The 19,753-nt window shown below is 39.0% G+C and overlaps 1 protein-coding gene across 14 annotated transcripts in view; it reads left to right on the forward strand.

Moving 5' to 3' along the window:
• Nucleotides 1-13,282, forward strand: part of LOC121314291 (microtubule-associated protein 4-like) — a 129,670-nt gene extending 116,388 nt beyond the window's left edge. For 8 of the 14 annotated variants that reach the window (XM_041247384.1, XM_041247378.1, XM_041247379.1 and 5 more), the window contains 6 exons: nt 945-1,037; nt 4,111-4,179; nt 8,433-8,514; nt 8,834-8,946; nt 11,285-11,453; nt 12,080-12,190. In XM_041247384.1, coding sequence (XP_041103318.1) covers nt 945-1,037; nt 4,111-4,179; nt 8,433-8,514; nt 8,834-8,946; nt 11,285-11,453; nt 12,080-12,087 — 534 coding nt within the window. In that variant the 3' untranslated portion in view covers nt 12,088-12,190. Of the gene's footprint in view, nt 1-944; nt 1,038-4,110; nt 4,180-8,432; nt 8,515-8,833; nt 8,947-11,284; nt 11,454-12,079; nt 12,191-12,212 lie in introns of those variants that run through there. The other 6 variants (XM_041247377.1, XM_041247380.1, XM_041247381.1 and 3 more) reach the window with 4 other exon arrangements.
• Nucleotides 13,283-19,753: the final 6,471 nt, after the last annotated feature.

Raw genomic sequence — 19,753 nt, forward strand, 5'->3', positions numbered from 1 at the left:
GTTTTTTAAACTCTTCTTCACAGCTCTGCTCAGAGAGTTTCCTCTGGTGGTAAAATGTTTGTTTGTTTCCCCAGATCTTCTCTTAATGGTGTGTTACTGCTAATTATTAGCTTTTCAATCTACAGGATAAAACAGCAGTAGCTTTTCAACAGTGATTGTTCTCTCTTTTGTGGTAAAGCTGCTTTCGTAGTGACTGCAACTGCTACAGAGTCTGAGCCCAGGCTTGTGGTTCTGTGCAGACACTGGCAGCAGCTTTACAAAACTCCAGCTGTACTTGATTTAAATAAACCCAGCTGTACTTGACCCCTGACTGGCTCCTAACTCTGCGGACGTATACACTGCCTGGCCACTTTATTACAACCTGTCCCTAATATTGGGCTGGGACGCCGTTTGTCCTGATCACTGTCTTGACGTGGCATAGACTCCACAGAGGGATCCATTCAGTCATCAGTATTTCAAGCAATTGATGCATAGGGGTAGGCACAGGTTGATGAACGCATTGTTCAAGTTCATCCCAGACATGCTCAGCGAATGCCTATTACAATTGGGGATCGCTGGGACCATGCAAGAAGTCTCAGCCATTTGTGCACAATTCTGGTAAAGCAGAATTCTGGTGCATTATGGTTTTGAATGCAGCCGTCACCATCATGGTACACATGAAGCAATGCAGTTGCTGGAGTAAAACTACAGCATTTGTTTGGTCTTCCAGAGCAGTTGAGGGCCCTGGTGTCTACCAGAAGAACCTACCCTGCACAAGGGCGCTCTTCGATTGGGCAGTCCTAATAGAAAGTCCAGGCAGTGTAAATGTGTATATTTGTGTCGGTCTTGTGTGCTGCCTGAAAGCTGTGAAAACCTGCGTTTGTAGCTCCCTCTCTCTTTCCCGGCTGTAACTTCCTGACCCCTGGTTGACCCCTCACCCTCTTTGCTCTGCTGCTCTATTGTAGGTTCAGATAGTCACCAAAAAAAACGACTACAGCCATGTCACTTCGCGCTGTGGCTCCAAGGACAATATCAAGCATGTTCCTGGTGGTGGGAATGTAAGTACTGGGTCTCACAGGTTTAACCAACACCTCATTTCCATCTCGTTCAAACACAGCCTGACTTCACCGTTCACATCTCTGTCTAAAACCAAATCAGCACATTGCTCTTAATAGGAGGCCCTCGACCATTTACCAATTGGGTGGTTCTAAGTAAGTGAATCGAAACTCATTTCACCACTGAAGAAGACTGCTGCTGGAAACAGTTGTCATTTCAATTTGTTTATTACATTTCTTTTAGTGTTTCTAAATGTAGCTCTAAGATGGTCATTAGCAGTACCCACTTTTTTTAATGCAGCATTCAGCGCTCAGTTTTGCAATTTTCAGTTCCAGGTTACACAACCTACTTTTGTTGTTACATTGGGGTCTATTTTAATTAACTTTATTTTTTTTTTTTAAATTAACACCAACCACTAAATATAATAAAAGTCCAGGAAAAAATATATACTGCTCTGCCATACTGAAAAACAAATACAAATGGCCGTAGATAGTCATATAAATTAGATTCATTTACTGGTCTGCTTTTATGAGTGGAGTTCTCTTTCTTGTGTTACAGTACTAGAGTGCTGTACAGTTTTGAGTGGAATTCTCTTTCCTGTAGATCTGTATACAGCTTTGCAGTGTTGTTCTCTTTCCTACAGACCTCTATACAGCTCTACACTATTGAGTGGAGTTCTCTTTCCTTTAGAGCTGTAGTCAGATCTGCAGTGTTATGTTCTCTTAGAACATTAAAATAGACCTCACTGACTGCTCCCTAATATTTTACACCCTGGATTGTGCAAGCACATTAAACACGCATGTCACTAGGTGCTGATATGCTGCAGGGAGATGTAGTGATTCATGCAATATGAATAAAAATTTATACCTAGCAGTCTGTTGGGGATATGATTGACCAAAGATGCAGGACGTAGACCGGATTAGTCACTTGTAATTGGATGCCCTAACAGATGGAAATGAGGTGAATCTTATTAATGTATTGTGTACTAACTGAATTAATCTACTCACCAGCACTCTGTACTGATGAACCCAGAGGCTCACTAACCCTTATAAATGTCTTCCATAGTAAAAGCCCAGCAAACTGTAGTAAAGCACAGTGCAAGCATGGTAATGTAAATGTAAGCATTGTAAAGTAATGTCAAGCCATGGTTTATAAGAGATATGCACTCATACACAGACACACACACACTCACACACACACACGCACACACACACACACACACACACACACACACACACACACACACACACACACACACACACACACACACTATACCTGTCTCTAAGTCCCAGCTTCTTTAACCAGGAGCTCCTAGTTCTCTAACACTGACTCACGACTGCTCACACAAGAGCATCCAGTGTCACCTGTCTAATTTCCACTAACTGCCCTCGAGAAACACTCTGAAGTCACACCTGCTAATAATGCTGTCCTGGTGAACCTGCCCCTTCTCGTCCACTCTCAGTGAAATGCTTGCCCCGCATGACATCTCCTAGTTCCCCAAAGTGGTCTGGGGGATGTGAAGATTTCCTCACAATGAATTGAAACGAGGGCTGTGCAGATACTCACATTTTCCAAGCAGTTCCCTTTATTGTGTTTTAAGTCAGCAACAGAAAGAAACCTGTTAAAAACATGTTCGCTGCGAAACATGAAACTATGCTTTTCCCATTATTTGCAGTTTGGACATTATTAAGTGTCAATCATTGATAATAAGACAATGTTTTCTGGCAGCGTGAACTCATATAAAATGTTCGAAAGACTTGTCTGAACTTAATCAATTATTGTTATTATCATTATTATGAATTAGTCATTTAGCAAACACTTTTATCCACAGCGACTCACAGAGACTAGGGGAACTATGCATCACAACTGCTGCTGCTGCATTTACAATAGGACCTCAGTTTTACGTCCCATCCGAAGGATGGAGCACAAGGAGGTTAAGTGACTTGCTCAGGGTCACACACAGCGAGTCAGCGGCTGAGCTGCGATTGAACTGGGAATCTCCTGGTAACAAACCCCAATTAAAGCGATTATTTGTCTTCCCTTTGTTTCATCTGTTTGATTAAAAAAAAAATCTCTTTAGATTTTCTAAAGACATTTTAATGTGACTTTTCTATGGAGTTCCCTATTATTCTGCAGTTCAGTGACTCGTATTCAGTGCTTGCGTACAATGAACTTTGTGTTCTGTGATGAAAATTAAATGGATGAAACAAAGGTAGGTTAGGTTCTGACGAGCTATTAGACTGCAAAAATGGTGAGAAAAGCATCACATTATTAGCTACATTATTCCTTGTTAAAGGTAATCAGAGTAACTGCACAGCTGTAATAGAACCCCCGCTGCCTCCTTCTCTCTAAAGGAACTAACCCGATAGGGCCAGTGCTGCTGTATTGAACAGACTGAGATGCACCCCAGGAGTTCAGACACTGCTATTTATAATGGCGTTTTTGAGCCCTGAAAAATAAACGTCAAGCCTAATTATAAGTGCTAAATCTCCAGCCTACCACACCTCCTCTGTCTCTCCTTGTTATCTCTCTTTCTCTCTGTCTTTCTATGTCTCTCCCCCATTCACCGTGCCTCTCACACACTTTCTTCCTTACACTTCAGTGTCATTTTGTTTTTTTGTGAGTGTCTTAATGTTTTGTGTGTGTGTGTGTGTGTGTGTGTGTGTGTGTATATATATATATATATATATATGTATGTGTGTACGTGAATGGTGTACAGTAAGTCACAAGGCATAAGCAGAGTACATTCCATTCAATCAGTGATGAAAAACACGTAGACAGACACACACGAGTCAAAATTTTAGATTACAATTACTTAATTGTTGCCTCAAATGTATTTATTTAGAAAAGGACGTACTGAATTTGAGGAAATTGTATTTTAATCTGTAGTAAATACTTGTTTATAATTCTATATTAGATACACACACAGTAGTTGCAGATCATGTTCTTGTATAGATAGATAGATAGATAGATACTGACATGTTTGTGTGTGTCTTTGTCTGCTCTGATGTGTTGTAATGTGTGCAGAGCTGTGTGTTGCTCTCCAGTAAAGCCAGTGGAGGTTTTTTTTCGCAGGTCTCAAAAGCACAAAAATCTGCTCCCCCGAGCCGCATGCAAAGCACAGTCGGCTCCAAGCAACCCAGTGTGAGTAACCATCCCACTTCATTACAGCCTGTCTTACCAGCAGCCTCCTCCAAGCTACTGTCACTCTAGTATCACTGTACCTCTATCTTGGGCACTCTGTAATACATCTCTATCTCCATCTGCCGGTCATCTCTCTTTCTTTATTTCTTCCATTAATCCCAGTCGCACCGTAAGCATTTCTCTATGTGTAGAATTAATCTCAGTCACACTGTAAGCATCTCTGTGCCTCTACCAGTCAACTCTGTCAAACTGTAAGCATCTATGTGCCTCTACGAATCACCTCAGTCAAACTAAGCATCTCTGTGCCTCTACCAATCACTTCAGTCAAACTAAGCATTTCTGTGCTTCTACCAATCACCTCAGCCACACTGTAAGCATCTCTGTGCATCTGCCATTAATCTCAGTCACTATGTACTCACCTCTGAGTCTCTGTCACATTGAAAGCCTTTCTCTGTGCCTCTGATGTTGATCTCAATCACACTGTAAGCACCTTGTCTTATAAAAGGGTGCCATAGTGCAAGCATTTTAAAACCCAGAGAGGGCTATGGAAAAACTGCAGAGGTACTGTGGTAAACTTTTTTTTAAAGATCTCCTGATTTACTATCTCTACCTCGACCATCGATCTGCTGTCTCACATCATGTCTTGTCGTTTAGACACACCTACACTAAAGGCTGGTTCACACTTCAGTCTTACAACCACTGGGAGACGACTGTGCAACACCACTGGCTAGAGCTGAGAAAATCCTGACACTAGCATGACTAGAGAGACTAGAAATCAGCACAAACAATGACAATGCAATTGAAGTATGAACCAGCCTTAACTCTACAGTAACACAAAGGACCTGTGTTTTAACGCTGGCTAAACTATAACCAAGGTCTCTTCCCAGAAGAGGTTGGGCACACTTTCTTGTGACCCAGACTTTCCCATTGTTTACTGTATAGCTAGATTTCGGTAGTTACTGTATAGTTGCTTCTCAGAACACGGCCACTATTGTTGTGTATCAGTCAGTTTCTCTTTACACCGCCTCAGAAACTAGTAGAGTGCCCTAATACCTTTTGCTCCAGGTAGATTTGTAGATGTGCACTCTGCATTATGAGAAAGGAAATGTTTATACCTTTGTATTTAATGTTAATTTAAAAAACTACAAAGCTTGTTAAACCAGGTGAGACTGTAGGGATGGAAATAAGACTCATATTGCATACAGTTTTAGCATTTCCAGATTTTAATGTATACTTGATTGGCCCCAGTGTATAGGTAACAAGCTCAGGTGTGTCATATTAAACTCTTAGTAAAACCAGGGATGCATCAAACTGCTATGAATGAGAGTCTTATTTCCAGCCCTGGACTGGCAGGTCCCAGTGATGGGTACTTGGCTAACATACGAGATAAGGCTTCTCAACCATTCAGGAGATCAGAAATGTGTACTGTCTACATTACATTTCATTGGCTCATTTACTTCAAACAATGTCCTGGATTCCATTGGAAACAACCATTTCTCTTCCACTGTCTCAAATCTTTCCCTCACAGAAGACTTCTTGTGCATACAGTTGCAGACAAAAGTATTTGGGCAGTTAAAAATCAATTAATTAATTAACTTTAAAAAAATACCACAAAGAAAGTAATTTCTATCTTTTCTAATTGAAAGATAGAAGTTAAAGTAGTGATTCAGCTTTATAATAAACAACAATTTTACATAATAAGCATAAAATGAAAAATAACATGCAAAAACGAATTTCATACTTTGACAAGTATTTGGGCAATCAACATATTTCATATGAAACCCATTTGTTGCTAATTATTGACAGTTATCATGATTGAAAACCAACACCTGATGATAATTATAAAATAAATAGATACATAATCATCAAGTGCTGAAAATAAACTGGAAATTTGTGACTTAAAAAAGCAACAAAAATGTTTAAAACTAAAGAGTACAGCAACGATCGCCCGGCAAAATCCTCGGATTACTGCAAAAGATTTGACACAAGAATTCATAGAAAATGGTCAAGACATTCACAAGCAAACAATTCAACGATACTTTAACAAGATGAATGTCCATGGGCAAAAACCAAGATGCAAACCTTTTTAAAAACAACACACAAAAGAAAGCGATTGGAGTTTTCCATTGAATACTTGAAGAAGCCTGATGATTTCTTCAACCAAATTTTATGATGAGATGATTCCAAAATATAACTTTTTTTTTTTTTTTTTTTTTTTACCAAGAAAGCCACAATATGTTTGGAGGGAGAGTAGAATTTATTGAAAAGTTCATCATGCCCAGTGGTAAACATGGTGGAGGTTGTGTGATGGTATGGGCTTGATTTTCTTCAAGTACTGGCAACCTTATTGCAGAAGGACCAATGAATGCTGCAGAATATTAAGACGTTTTGCACTTTCATTTGTTACCCAGTGCTAGAAGGCTTATTGGACAGAAGTTTGTATTCCAGCAGGATAATGACCCTAAGCATTCTGCAAAGTCTGAAGTGGAATTTCTGAAAATTACAGTAATAGATTGGCCATCTCGGCCCCCAGATTGAATCCCTTCGAGATGTTGTGGATTGACTTGAAGGCTGCTGTTGCAAAAAGGAAACCAAAGTCAACTGCAGAACTCAAAGCTATATGTGTTGAAGAATGGGCAAAAATATCTCCAGAAAGATGCCAGGAACTGGTTTCAAAATACAAAAAAAGACTGCAAACTATAAAGGATGCAAAGGGTGGGCACCCACAATACCAATGTAAGGGAGCCTAAATACTTTTATCAAAATATGAAATTAGTTTTTGCAAGTTATTTTTCATTTTATGCATGTTATGTAATAATGTGCTGTTTTATTATAAAGCTGAATCTCTACTTTTAATTGATATCTTTCAATAGAACAATTAGAAATTACAGAAATCACTTTGTTTGTGGTTTTTTAACTGCCCAAATACTTTTGTCTGCAACTTTCATTGCACCTAAAACCAGTACACAGTAACCACACTAACATAGACGCGCAGATGGGTGCAGTGTCACTGTGGTGTTTTGGATTCACAGTCTATAGGGCTGCTCAGTCTGGCAGGGATGCATACCTGCTGTTCTTACACTGGTGAGCCTGTGATTCACACTGCTCTGCTTTACTGTAAAGCTCTGCATTACTGTTCTCTCAGCCAGATTGCAGTCGATTCACAGCAATGCTGAGCAGGGACACACTGGAGGAGAGGGACCTTTAATAAAAGTCTAGCACAGTGTAATAAGGCACAGTGAAAGCTTGGTAAAGAATAGGTAAGCATTGTAAAACCCAGAGAGGTATGGTACGGCATTATAATAAACATGGCATACCATGATAAGTGCTTCGTAGAACCAGGAGAAAACTGCGAGATTACTCGTATAGGTGAGCACGCTGGTCCCTGTGCCGGTGTGAGAAGCTCCAGATTGATGCTTTGTGATTGGCTGGTAGTATTGTTTGTCACGAGAATCCATTGAGAGAGTGGGGACTGCATTATGCAGACTGCTTGCCAGTACAGTGTATCCTTCTAGTTCATTATTTTTGTTTTGTTCATTATGCATTATTTATAATTTTCACAAATATTTACTTTTCTGATTTGATTTTATTAATTCAGTTGAAACAATCTTGTGTGCATTTTTTTTTTATTATTATTTGAATTCAGAACTGGTGTTGTTATTGATGACAGTGTGTTTTTTGTGTTCCATTTGAATTGTTTTCAAGTATCTGAGGTGTCCCTAGAGGTGTGTGTGTGTGTGTGTGTGTGTGTGTGTGTGTGTGTGTGTGTGTGTGTGTGTGTGTGTGTGTGTGTGTGTGTGTGTGGTGTGCAATTGTGTGCATGCATGTGTGTGTGTGGTGTGAGACTGAATCTGTGTTAAAGTTCTTAGACATTGAGTTCAGGAGCTGCTCTTCAGGTCTAGTTTAGTTTAGTACATGTATAATGTAGGCTAGATCAGTGTCTTTATTAGTAAGCACCAGCACCATCTAGTGCACAACAATGTATTGCCAGCAGAACTCAAGGAAGCTTATTTCCAAAGTTGGACTAACACCATTCCACTAATTTACTTTTACACTTTGTCTTACATATATAATTAGAACTGAAAAGCAGCGTGTATGTGAGAGTGCGATCCTGAGAAGTAAATGGTATTTCTGTTTTATTATTTGAATTAAGAACTGGTGTTGTAGGTCACATTGTCTTGTGTGGTTAGGGGGTGAAGTGTAGCCGCAGTTTTGCATATTGTACCTCAGCGCTCTCTTTTTTACACATGCAGGTGCAAATTCTCAACAGGAAAGTGGACGTGAGCAAAGTCACATCGAAATGTGGTTCCAAGACCAATATCAATCACAAGCCAGGTACTGTAGCATCTCTCTGTATGTCTGTGTGTCACATGACTCACAAGCCAGGCACTGCAGCATCTCTCTGTATGTGTGTCTTCTGTCTCTTCTTGTTCATGTGCTGTTACTCTGTTGTCAACTGCATTTAACCAACACACGTGACCAACACAAACAAATTTAAAAAATGAAGAGCACATTAGGAGCTACAACAAAGCAAGAACATGCCTCTGCTACATAGATTTCAATTTATTGTTTAAACTCCTTTAGAGATATTAAAACTCTTCAGTTTCTGACTGACATTGATCGGCTGAGGTGCTGAGTGCTGCGTCTGTTTCAGGTGGTGGTGAAGTGAAGATCGAGAGCCACAAGACGAACTTAAAAGACAAGACCCAGTCGAAGGTAGGCTCCATGGACAATGTGGGGCATGAGCCAGGCAGCGGGAATGTGAAGGTGAGGGTCAGCCCTGTGCTGGAAGTAGGCTAGCTGCTTTTCAATGTTTAATACCTTAATAAATCACTCACCTTTTAGAGTATTTGACTGGGGTTCTTTGTTGAAACGCCATTAATTATACAAGAAATTTCTTTCTGACCAGCTGATCTAACGACAAGCTAAGACTGAGGAGCTGAGCTATTCAAAATCAACAATAGGAAAGAGTTGGGTATGACTGACACCAGTTTAATTGGCTGTCATTTTTCTCAGCTTGGATATCTCAGCAAGGTCAGCTGCTGGTCAGACATAAAGAATATATTTGAAGATAATTGAATTGAGTAGCAGAGCTCCTGCAACCATGATGTTTTAATAAAAACCCGAGTCACCTCAAAAATAAATGTGTTACTCTAAACGGTGAGTGATTTATTACAGTATTTTGTAAGCCCATGGGGAAAAAAGAAACCTCAGGAAGCAGCAAGTCTAAGCAAGTTATGTGTTGGGTGTCTACTTTTATTGTGACAAAATGACTGCGTTCCTAAAAGATCCAAGTCAAATGAACTGGTCTCAGTAGGTGCAAGAGAAGAGTTTTAGTGGATATGCACACTGCTAGATAGTCAGATACAAGACTAACTTTATTGTTGAAACCTGTACATTCATGGACAGATAGACGATGAACAGGATAAAGAGCATCACTGCTCAGCCCTCCCGTTAGTTGCTCATACAACCGGTGAATTATAAATAAGAACCTAAGAAAAATTTGTCCCATTAAAGTAATTGTAGCTAACACAATAGTTCCATAAAACGTATTTTCATTTCAAAACATGGTATCTGGTACAACAAGGTTAAAGAAAACTCTGTTTACAAGCTTATACTTCCTGGATCTTTTCACCTGGAGAGTGAAATTGTCCCCACCCCTTCACTGTTGTCTTTCCTGTCAATAGCCAATCATCTGCTTCCCATATTGACTGACAAGCTTTGAGCCAGTAACATGCTTTGACCCGGAAGACACTGCTGAGGTAAAATGACCCAGAGTGTACAAGTGCAGATAACAGATAATCCAAGAATAAGGCATAGAAACTGAGATTGTCCTTTAAGTTAAAGTAGTACCAGATACCATGTGATAAAATGAAATGTAGCTAATGCTAATGTAGCTAATGCATCTGCAAAATGGTGAAGATTTATGGAATTATATTGTTAGCTACAGTCACTTGAAGGTTTATCCCATCCTAGCAAGCCCTTTCCATTCTACTTTTTAGTGATCTCCAGAGTTGACACTAATCAATTGGACTTGAAGCAATGTGCACGGTATACAGTAGTTAACACCTGGGTATTATGAAACAGTTAAAGAAGCCTAGAAAGGTTTCCTGCTCAGAAAACACCTTTTTAATTATTTTTGGACATCCATTCACCGTATAGGTCTCAAATGGGTAGTTTTGAAAGAAGCCTATGTTAGCAAACATGTGTTTTCATTTTAAAACATCATATCTGGTAAGTTAAATAAATACCTGTTTGTAGGCCATGCTTTTACTTAGCTTGGTCATTTCACCGAGCACTTTCTTTACTAAAGTATTACCAGATACCATGTATTCAAATGGAAGTACATGTTTGCAATATCATGTTTATTGAAGAACTGCATGTTTAAAACTTATATAGTGAAAGGAAGTGAGTGGCAGGTAAGAATTTCTTTTTCATTATGAAATTATTTTGCTGGCTACAAGCACTTTTTGCCTTGCCCAACCCCCTCCAACACTCAGGGTTCAAACATTAGGGATAGAGCTGGCTGGCTCAGTTTTCATGAAGCAGCCCTCATTGGAATGTATTAGCTGCAGCTACTTTGGCATTCTGAGTGTGAGATCTACACTCTCAGCAATGACAAAACAGTCTACACTTGTAATCCACAGCGCAGTCTATTTTCAGCTTGTCTGTTTAATTGCTATGTTTATACGTGTTCCAGTTGAGAAGGTACTTCAACTTGATTACTGGCGTGACACTTAGAAACATACAGCAAGGGTACCTTCAAATAATAAAAGAAACTTTTAAAAAAATCAATGACAAACATTTCAACAAGTCTTTCTCAGTGTCTTCAATTGAACCCTGATGTATGTTTTACCCACCTTTAAGTGTTTACCACAGTAAATTTGCATTGTAAATTTTTAAATACTATGCATCTACCATGAAATTACCATTACATTTGCTTTACTGTACCTCTCCGGGCTTTACAGTGCTTTTGCTATGCTTTATTGCACTTCTGTATTCTTTTACTATGGTAAACTTTTATAATGGCATTCACCTACCCACTCTCCACCCCATTCCCATCCACCTGTTGACACCCCACTTGTTCCCCTGTTGTGTATTCTAGGCTGAGGGAGAGAAGGAGGCAGCTGAGGGAGCTGTGACTCCCCCTATTGTCACTCCTACTGCAGCGCCAGCAGGGAGCGAGGCGCGGGAGAATGGAGTAAAAGAGACTCCTGCCTGCACCGGGGAGACGAGAGAGACAAAGGGTCTGGATCCCCACATCCCCGAGACAAGTAAGTGAGACCTGCCTAGCTCCCGCATTTGCCTAGGGCTCTAGATTTACTGACCTGAGGGGGGCACTGTAGTGCAGGCCAGGGTTAGAGTCACAGTGCTTGAGCTCTGTGGAGATGGGATGTAAAAGGCTGTCGTGTGGAACTGTGAGAGCAGTGCGTCTCGGACGAGATCAGTTCTAACTGCCGGCACCAAGAAATGATTCCCATTTGAGCTGCTCATGAGCTTTAGTGTCCAGTGACTTCTGGATGAGATACTTTCTAGATGAGATGTGTTGCTGAGCTAGACTGAACTAGATTGAAGGAGAAAGAAAAGGGCGGGGTCCACTAGTTATCCCAGGTGATCCCAAAGAAGATACTCCAGTCCAGTCCAGTCCAGTCTAGTCCAGAGACAATCAAGTTCAGATGGGTTCAAACACCAGGGTCTCCCTCTTCATTCATTCATTCATTCATTCATTCATTCATTCATTCATTCCTGTATAATTTATTTTACAGTTTGTTTATTTCATTAATTAACCTTCATGCACTTACTGATTTAGTCCATTGTTTGATTATTATAATTTTTTTGTTTGTTTGTTTAACATCCATGACCATTAATCCTCAAAACGGTATTAACTTTTATTTTTCAGGCATCTAACCCTGCTATGTGGTATCACCCTGCCCTTTCCACCCCCCTCCCCCCTCCATGCTCCCTCTCAAACTGTCTCACTCCCATCTCTTCCTCCCTCCCTCCTCTGCCCCCTGCTCTTCCTCCCGCTACAGATTGAGTCTCACAAGCTGACGTTTCGCAAGAACGCCCGGGCTCACACGGACCACCGAGCCAAACTCATCTACAAATCCCACTCCCGAGTGGCTACGCCACCTCCCCCTCACCATCATACAGCGCCTCTCTCAGCGAGTCACTAGGCTCCTCCTGCAGTGCCCGCTCCCCGCCATCCCAACATGCATCCTGGCACAGGAAGTCATCGCAGCGCTGGACTGACAGGGGGCTGTGACTCTGCCTCCCTCTCTTCTTATACTCTTCTAGCGTGGTTATCTTTTCTTTTATCTATTCCTCTCTCTCCCTTTTAAGATTTTTTTTTTTTATTATTATTATTATTGTAAATAGTCCGGGAGGTTTTGAGGTGGTTTCTGTGTGGGTGCACCTGTGGTTAAACAACCTGGCTGTCTGTCTCTCGCATTTGCTCTGTCTCTCTTTAAATCAATGAAATTCATAATTAGATTTAAGGAGTCACTGGATGCAAACTTGGGATTTCTCCCCCCAGGAACAGACCATGTTTGATCCTCTGACAATTTAGAAACACACATAGAAAGAAACTTAATCAATTCAATGACAGGAGTTTGGACAAGAAGCCTTTCTCGGTGTTCATAGAATTAGTATTTCTGAACTTGTTCAGTGAATAATAGTTGTGGAGGAACCTGTTATAACCAACCCAATACAAGTATACTAGTATAGACACTACATTCACCAGCATGTTGAGCATCCCAGATGCACAGGGATCCAATATTAGTTTAGACAGCTGCTTGCTTGCTCATGTCACAAGAGAAGTTTGGATAATGCCTTCCTTGTTGAGTAGTTCCAGCAGAATAGGGCTGGATCATCGCAGCACAAACTCTGCATGTGCACTTGGGGAGGGCACTGTGGATGTTGAATGTATCATTTCTGTGATTTAAATGGAGAGAGCATGTCATTCCTTATTTATTATGTTATTTCAAAACTTTGTTTGACTTCCTAACTCTTAAAGGATTGGCTATAGGGTTACCCTTATAAAAGTTCCCCCGTGGTAAAAGCATACCAAAGTGTAATTTAAGCACAGTGACAGCATGATTAAACATAGGTAGGCATTGTAAAGCACAGAAAGGTGTGGTAAAGCTTATTTAAAAAAAAAAAAAAAAAAAAAAAAAAAAACATGGCACAGCATGGTAAAGTAACCCTTATAAAAATGTTCCATAGTAAAAGCATAGCAAAGTGTAATAAAGCACAGTGAAAGCATGGTAATGCATAGGCATTACCATGGTATGGTAAAGAAAATATGATACATGATGGTAAATACATAGCAGAACCTGAGAGAGGCATGGGATAATGACTGTGGTTACCTTTCATAAGGGCAGTAACAGAGAGTGTTTTTTTTTTCTTGTTTTCAATTAGAATGAGCCAGTGTGTTTAAAAGCAGAACCACTGAACCCAGACAACACTTCCTCTGATCTCCCCCTCTCTGTCACTCCTCCACTCTGTGATCCTGATAGATGACATCTAGGAGATTTACTGTTTGAACTGTAGACTTTTAAAAATCTTTGTTTTGTGGTGAAGTGTTTGAATATATTACTGTATAATGAATAACTGTGCTATGTTTTAGTTTGTTTTTTTCTTTGTCTTTTCCTCTTAAAAAGCAATATTATATTCTTCTTGTTAATCTGATAAAAAGCTTGTGACAGACCGAGTGATGTGGAAAGCGGGTGCGTGGGTGTGTGTTTTGAGTGGATTTTCCTCCTTGGAGGGGAAGAATTTCAGAAGCCATTGCTCTAGAGATTGAGGAAAGGGAAAGGAGGAAAGGAGTCTCTTTATACAGAAAGTGCATTTGAACAGGGGAATTAAGGAAGAACATTCTTGATTCCAGCTACTTTCACCCTCCATGTTACTATTGTATTCCCCCTTAAATATATCATTCATCATTGCTGAAGCGTTCTTAACATTTAGGGCCAGTTTCAACTGCCCCAGTCACCTGTCATTGGAGTTTACTCTTCCCAGCGATGACACCTTTTAACCCTCATAAGGTAACCTGGGGTCCATTCAGACCCCACATTGCTTTAATATCAGTTATTATGTGGATCTAGTGACTTGATTTTTTGTTTCCTTTTAAGTAGTTGTCAAGCACCCATCCTGTTACACTATGCAAAGGATAATTCTAGTCCAGGTAGCCTGATTGAATTTCCCAAATTGTTTTAGGTTCGGCCTCCGTATGGACCCCAGGCGTAGCGTATCGGCAGGCCCAACCTTCTCGTATGAGTATCTCAGGCACAGTAAAGCTTCTTGGCTTGTTTGAAAGTACAGAATTAGAGCTTTCCAATTATGTATCCTGAACACACGTTCCTAAGAGAAACTACAGCAAACTGAAACTAAGGCTTGAGTGATATGACATGTCAGTTCCTAAGTTTCGTTTGTTGCCTATTACTCGGCCACTTCAACAGACAGTGTTCCAGCTTTCAACGTCGTTTAAAAGAGCAGGCTTTGCGCTTTCCATTGATATCAGGCTTGCTCGTATGCGTACTGTGCTGTGACGCGCAGCAAATCGGTAGATGTGTTCAAGTGCCTGGAAACTCGAAAACAGAAAGGTAGGAACACTGCCAAATGAAAGAGGAGACTTGGGGCTTTCCGATGGGAGCAAGGGACTGGGGGTCTGTAGGGCAGAAAGAGTTTAATTAAGGTCCCAACAATGCAAGGCAAGTCCAGTAAGAGTTGGAGAGACTTTAAACACAAGTAGTAATGGATCCAGATCTTATAACACTGAAATCCCATAAAACTTTTCAGCATTTATCTATGAGAGCCTCTCACAATATGATAAGAAACCACACACCGGCTAGAGTAGCATATTTGACTGGGGTTCTTCATTGGAACACTGTTAATTGCGCAACAGGTTTCATCACTTTCAGTTTGAGTCGTTTCTGACCAGCTGAGCTGTGATTGAGTGAAGTGATACCATATCCTAGTTTGCGTCATGAGCAAAGAATAGATTGAAAACCACGTTAAGTTGCAAAGCCTTTGCAACCCATTGGTTTCATGATATTTCTGTAAAGAACCATAGTTATTTTACCCCGAGAGCTCAAAAACAAGGGGATTACAGTATTGTACCAGCCCCTGCAAAATAGCAAGCTAGTTTGAACTACTTTAATAATGTGGTGTTACTCATGAAATTCTGACCATTTTGTTTATTTCTTGTGGATCATAATCTTTTCAAATCATTACAAAACCTGAGATTTCAGCACCCCCTAGCTGTGGGGAGGATTAACAAACCTGCAGAATTGTATGAGAAAGTTTTTTTTTACTGTGTCATGGTGGAGGAACAGGCAGATAGGCCAAACTGTCTACCTCAATTTGAAATGCATTTAAAAGGGAGGCTGCTTTAAACAGGATCATGTTTGGAGCACGCATGCATTCAAAAAATGTCCACAAAATCACTGTGTTAAAACAAGTGCTGAAACAGGAAACCAATGATAAATATTCTGAAGGAAAAAAAAATGCTTTTGTTTAATATTCAATGTTAATAATTATTAAATAACTCAACCAATAGTGCTTAATCTTTTTTTTTTTTTTTTTTTTTTTTTTTTTTTTTGGAGGGGGGGTGATATGGTAAAGGAACTGCTAGAATGTTGGCATTTTTTTTTTTAGCATGTCCCTTTAGTGATCTGCTTTCTCTTGAACACCCACAAGAATTTAACGTAGCCCTGAAATGGGATCTGAGCTCCTGCTTAGATTTTTTTTAAGAACATAAAAGAGAGTTGCTGCTCATGAGAAAATCAAAAGCGTGAATTGCCTGTATAAATAGAGTACTAGTTAAAATAAATCCATTCGTCAATATAAACAGATAGGAAGGGAGTAAGGGTTTGAACCCATGTGACTTTGGGTTCACACATTAGTCACGTTACCACATCACATTTATATTGGGGCAGAAGAATTTGGAAATGACATGCAACATTGTTAAAAGCTAGGTTAAATAATAAATATTGAACTCTTCTTTCATGCCATGTGAAATAGTATTGTAGCACAGTACACAAGACCCTTGGAAATACAAAGAGTACTGCAGTACACCTGCACCAAAAATGACTTGTGGGACATTGGGACTGTCTTGTTTTTCTAAATTGGGTACCCTCTCTTCAATAATTTTGATCCCGGTGCAAAGTTGAAAAGAAGGAACAGGATGCGTTTGAAGTGATAAAATGAATTGAAATGGGCAATTTTGTTATTTGCATTTTTACAAAAGAGTTTGGGAGCTTTGAAACATTTTGAACTACAGAGAATGCAATAATGTTTTTGTTTTCCAAGATGAAGTTAGATCAAAGATGTTATTTCGAGTGACGATGATGAAAAGTTTGTAGATATATATATTTGTTTTAATATATATTCTATATTTTCTGTTCCTATACTAGAATGAATGTCTGTTGAACTGGTAGTTCTCTGGTGCCGAGTGACTGTGTTTGCAGAGTTTTATACATGGATATTATTAATGTGCTTACGGTGTCACTTTCGTTCTCGACTGAGTTCTTGTGCCTGTCTGCGGCAAGTTCTATTATAACGTACCAACGAGTTTTCTAAGCTGACGACTCATCCTGTAGGAATATACAGAACATATATATTTATTATATATATATATATATCTATATATATATATATATATGTGTGTGCATACAGACATATAATCTTACATTATTAAATGGTTGTTGAGTTACAATTACTCATGTACTGCCATGCTTTATGCACCTTTATTTTATTTTAAGATTCTGTTATAAGGCTGGAGAGACCTCTCTTGGTACCATTTTTTTTTTTTTTGAATTTAAAAGCCAAGTAATTTTCGTGTATATATATATATATAATATACTAGTATCTACTCATATATATATATATATTATATATTATATATATGTAATATGGCTATATATATATATATATATATATATATATATATATATATATATATATATATATATATATGTGTGTGTGCTTTTACGTCTCTGCTGGTTTGCACTAAAGGCGTCAGATTTACGCTGCAGACTGTCTAGTGTGTAAATTCTACACGTCACTGCATGAAACTGGACATTTTTATTTTGAAACAAAGGCATATTTTTTGTGCCAGTGAAAATTCAGATAATCTTTCTCCCAGACTCAGATTGATCATCAACAGTGCCTAAGAATGGATTACAGGAGACCTGTCGGCACACCCCCACCCCCCTCCGAACATTCACACACACAGCCTCTGAACTGCTTGGGGAATGTCAGTAACAAGTGCAATGATCCACAGTCTCTGCTTGTATATTTGTGATGTCAGTCTCCAGCAATGCAGTTGAGAGTTATCTTGTCCTGCTTCCTAGTAGAGCATAGAATGTGTAAAAAAAAATGTATTGCAATAAAATAACACACAAAAAGCATGCAGAAGTATATGCTTTCTTTTAAATAAACGTCTTTCTTTTGCAGGTTTTTGTTTCAGTTTATTGGTTTATTTGGTTTGAAGAAAGTGTTTATTGTGGTACTTGTTAACTAGTTACTAATAAACCTAAATAAAGAAGAAATATGAAAAATCTGTATGTGATGTCCAACATTTTTGATTATTCAGCACTTACTCTCACTAATCAATGCCTTGACTTAATTAATGCAATCTAGTCTGTTTCCACTGCCCAGTGCTGCAATTCTCAGGTGCATGCTGAGTTCTTGTGGAGGTGCACCTTCACTAGTTCTTGAGACTAGTAATCATTTTGACTGACTCAAATGACTTATTAAAATGAGTAAAGAATCAGTAACAAACATTTAAATAAAAAATATATATACAGATGGGCGTCATTGAGTTACAGGAAAATAATTCCATCTAGGGTTCAGGATGCAAATATAGTCTTCATCCATGAGCTTATATATACACATACAGGGTTCGAGCGCAGTTTGGCCGATAGTTATGAAGCACCACCAACTGGGCCGGTAACATTTTTTAACTGTATATAGTATAGTGCACATGGCTTCTGTTTCATGAATGCAGGAAAATGGGTCAGTGTGCAAAAAAGCTGAAAAAAAAAAAGCGAATTTACAAACCGATTTTTAAAAACATAACCACATATGCCACATGGAAGCTGGACAACGGGATCGAATTGTCTAACGTTTTGATTTGGGGTACAATGTGGTCAGGTCAGAAATGCCATTCACAATATTTGCAGGACTCGTTTGTATTTTTATTATGATTATTGTTTGAATAGTGTTTATTATTAGGATTACTATAAATCTGCCAACCTTTGAGCGTTGCTGTTACCATGGTAACAGCTCAGTTCTGAGTTTGCTTTTAAAAAAACAATTATCATTTATATACATACATTTTCAAATCTTGAATACAGTATTTTCACTTTCCGACAAGCATGCCAATGTGTGAGTGTTAAATGGCTGAAATAATACAACAGCATATGTTGAAAGGATTCGCTTAGCCACTTTTTTAACTTGAGACATGGGCTCTCTTTAGTTACTGTAAACATTACTAAACATTTGGAAATGAAAAACCATCATGAAAGAACATGCATGCAAGCTAAAGTCATCCAACTCGCTTTCAATTTTTTTGGGGAATGAGTCTGTTTGTGTTCACAATGCAGTTTACAAGTGCACTTGGCTCGTTTATATGGTGTGTGAACTGGGTGGTTCCAATATCCTGCAAGGCAAAACTTGAACAAAGAAGACTACATGGCGACCTAATTCAAGCATTCAAAATTCTAAAAGGTATTGACAGTGTCGACCCAAGGGACTTTTTCAGCCTGAAAAAAGAAACAAGGACCAGGGGTCACAAATGGAGATTAGACAAAGGGGCATTCAGAACAGAAAATAGGAGGCACTTTTTTACACAGATAATTGTGAGGGTCTGGAATCAACTTCCCAGTAATGTTGTTGAAGCTGACACCCTGGGATCCTTCAAGAAGCTGCTTGATGAGATTTTGGGATCAGTAAGCTACTAACAACCAAACGAGCAAGATGGGCCGAATGGCCTCCTCTCGTTTGTAAACTTTCTTATGTTCTTATTTTCTTATTGAAAGATAGCAGCTATTGATGTATTGCTCTGAGGGAGCACTTTGCTAATTTAAGGGATGTGTTGATTAAATACCTACAGTAGGAGAATGCAGTTTACACAGTGCTGCGCGGTTCTCCTACTGTCGGCATTAAACAAAGTCATTTGGGAAAATATTGAATATATTTTACTATTTTGTGATTTTTTTTGTCAAGTTCGGCAAGATTTTGATTTAGGATTACCAGATTTCCACAATGAAAAACACAATGAAATTAAACATCGGGTGAATTTATTACAGATGATAACTAATTTTATTTGTATATTGTCATCTAATCAAAACATGTTAAAAGTACAAAAAGCCAGATTTGAAAACTAGATTAGTTATTATATATGGTATACACATAATTGGAATGGTTAAACAAATAATCCGTAAGATTGTTTGTTTTATTTTTGACTGGTGCTAACACACAACTGAATACATTACTCTGTTATCAATTTGCTGAGCAGGGTGATATTGTTTTGTACTTATTATTGGGCCAGTTAAAACAGTGCCTCAGT

This window comes from Polyodon spathula, chromosome 4 (genome assembly GCF_017654505.1).
Source record: "Polyodon spathula isolate WHYD16114869_AA chromosome 4, ASM1765450v1, whole genome shotgun sequence".
Lineage (NCBI taxonomy): Eukaryota > Metazoa > Chordata > Actinopteri > Acipenseriformes > Polyodontidae > Polyodon > Polyodon spathula.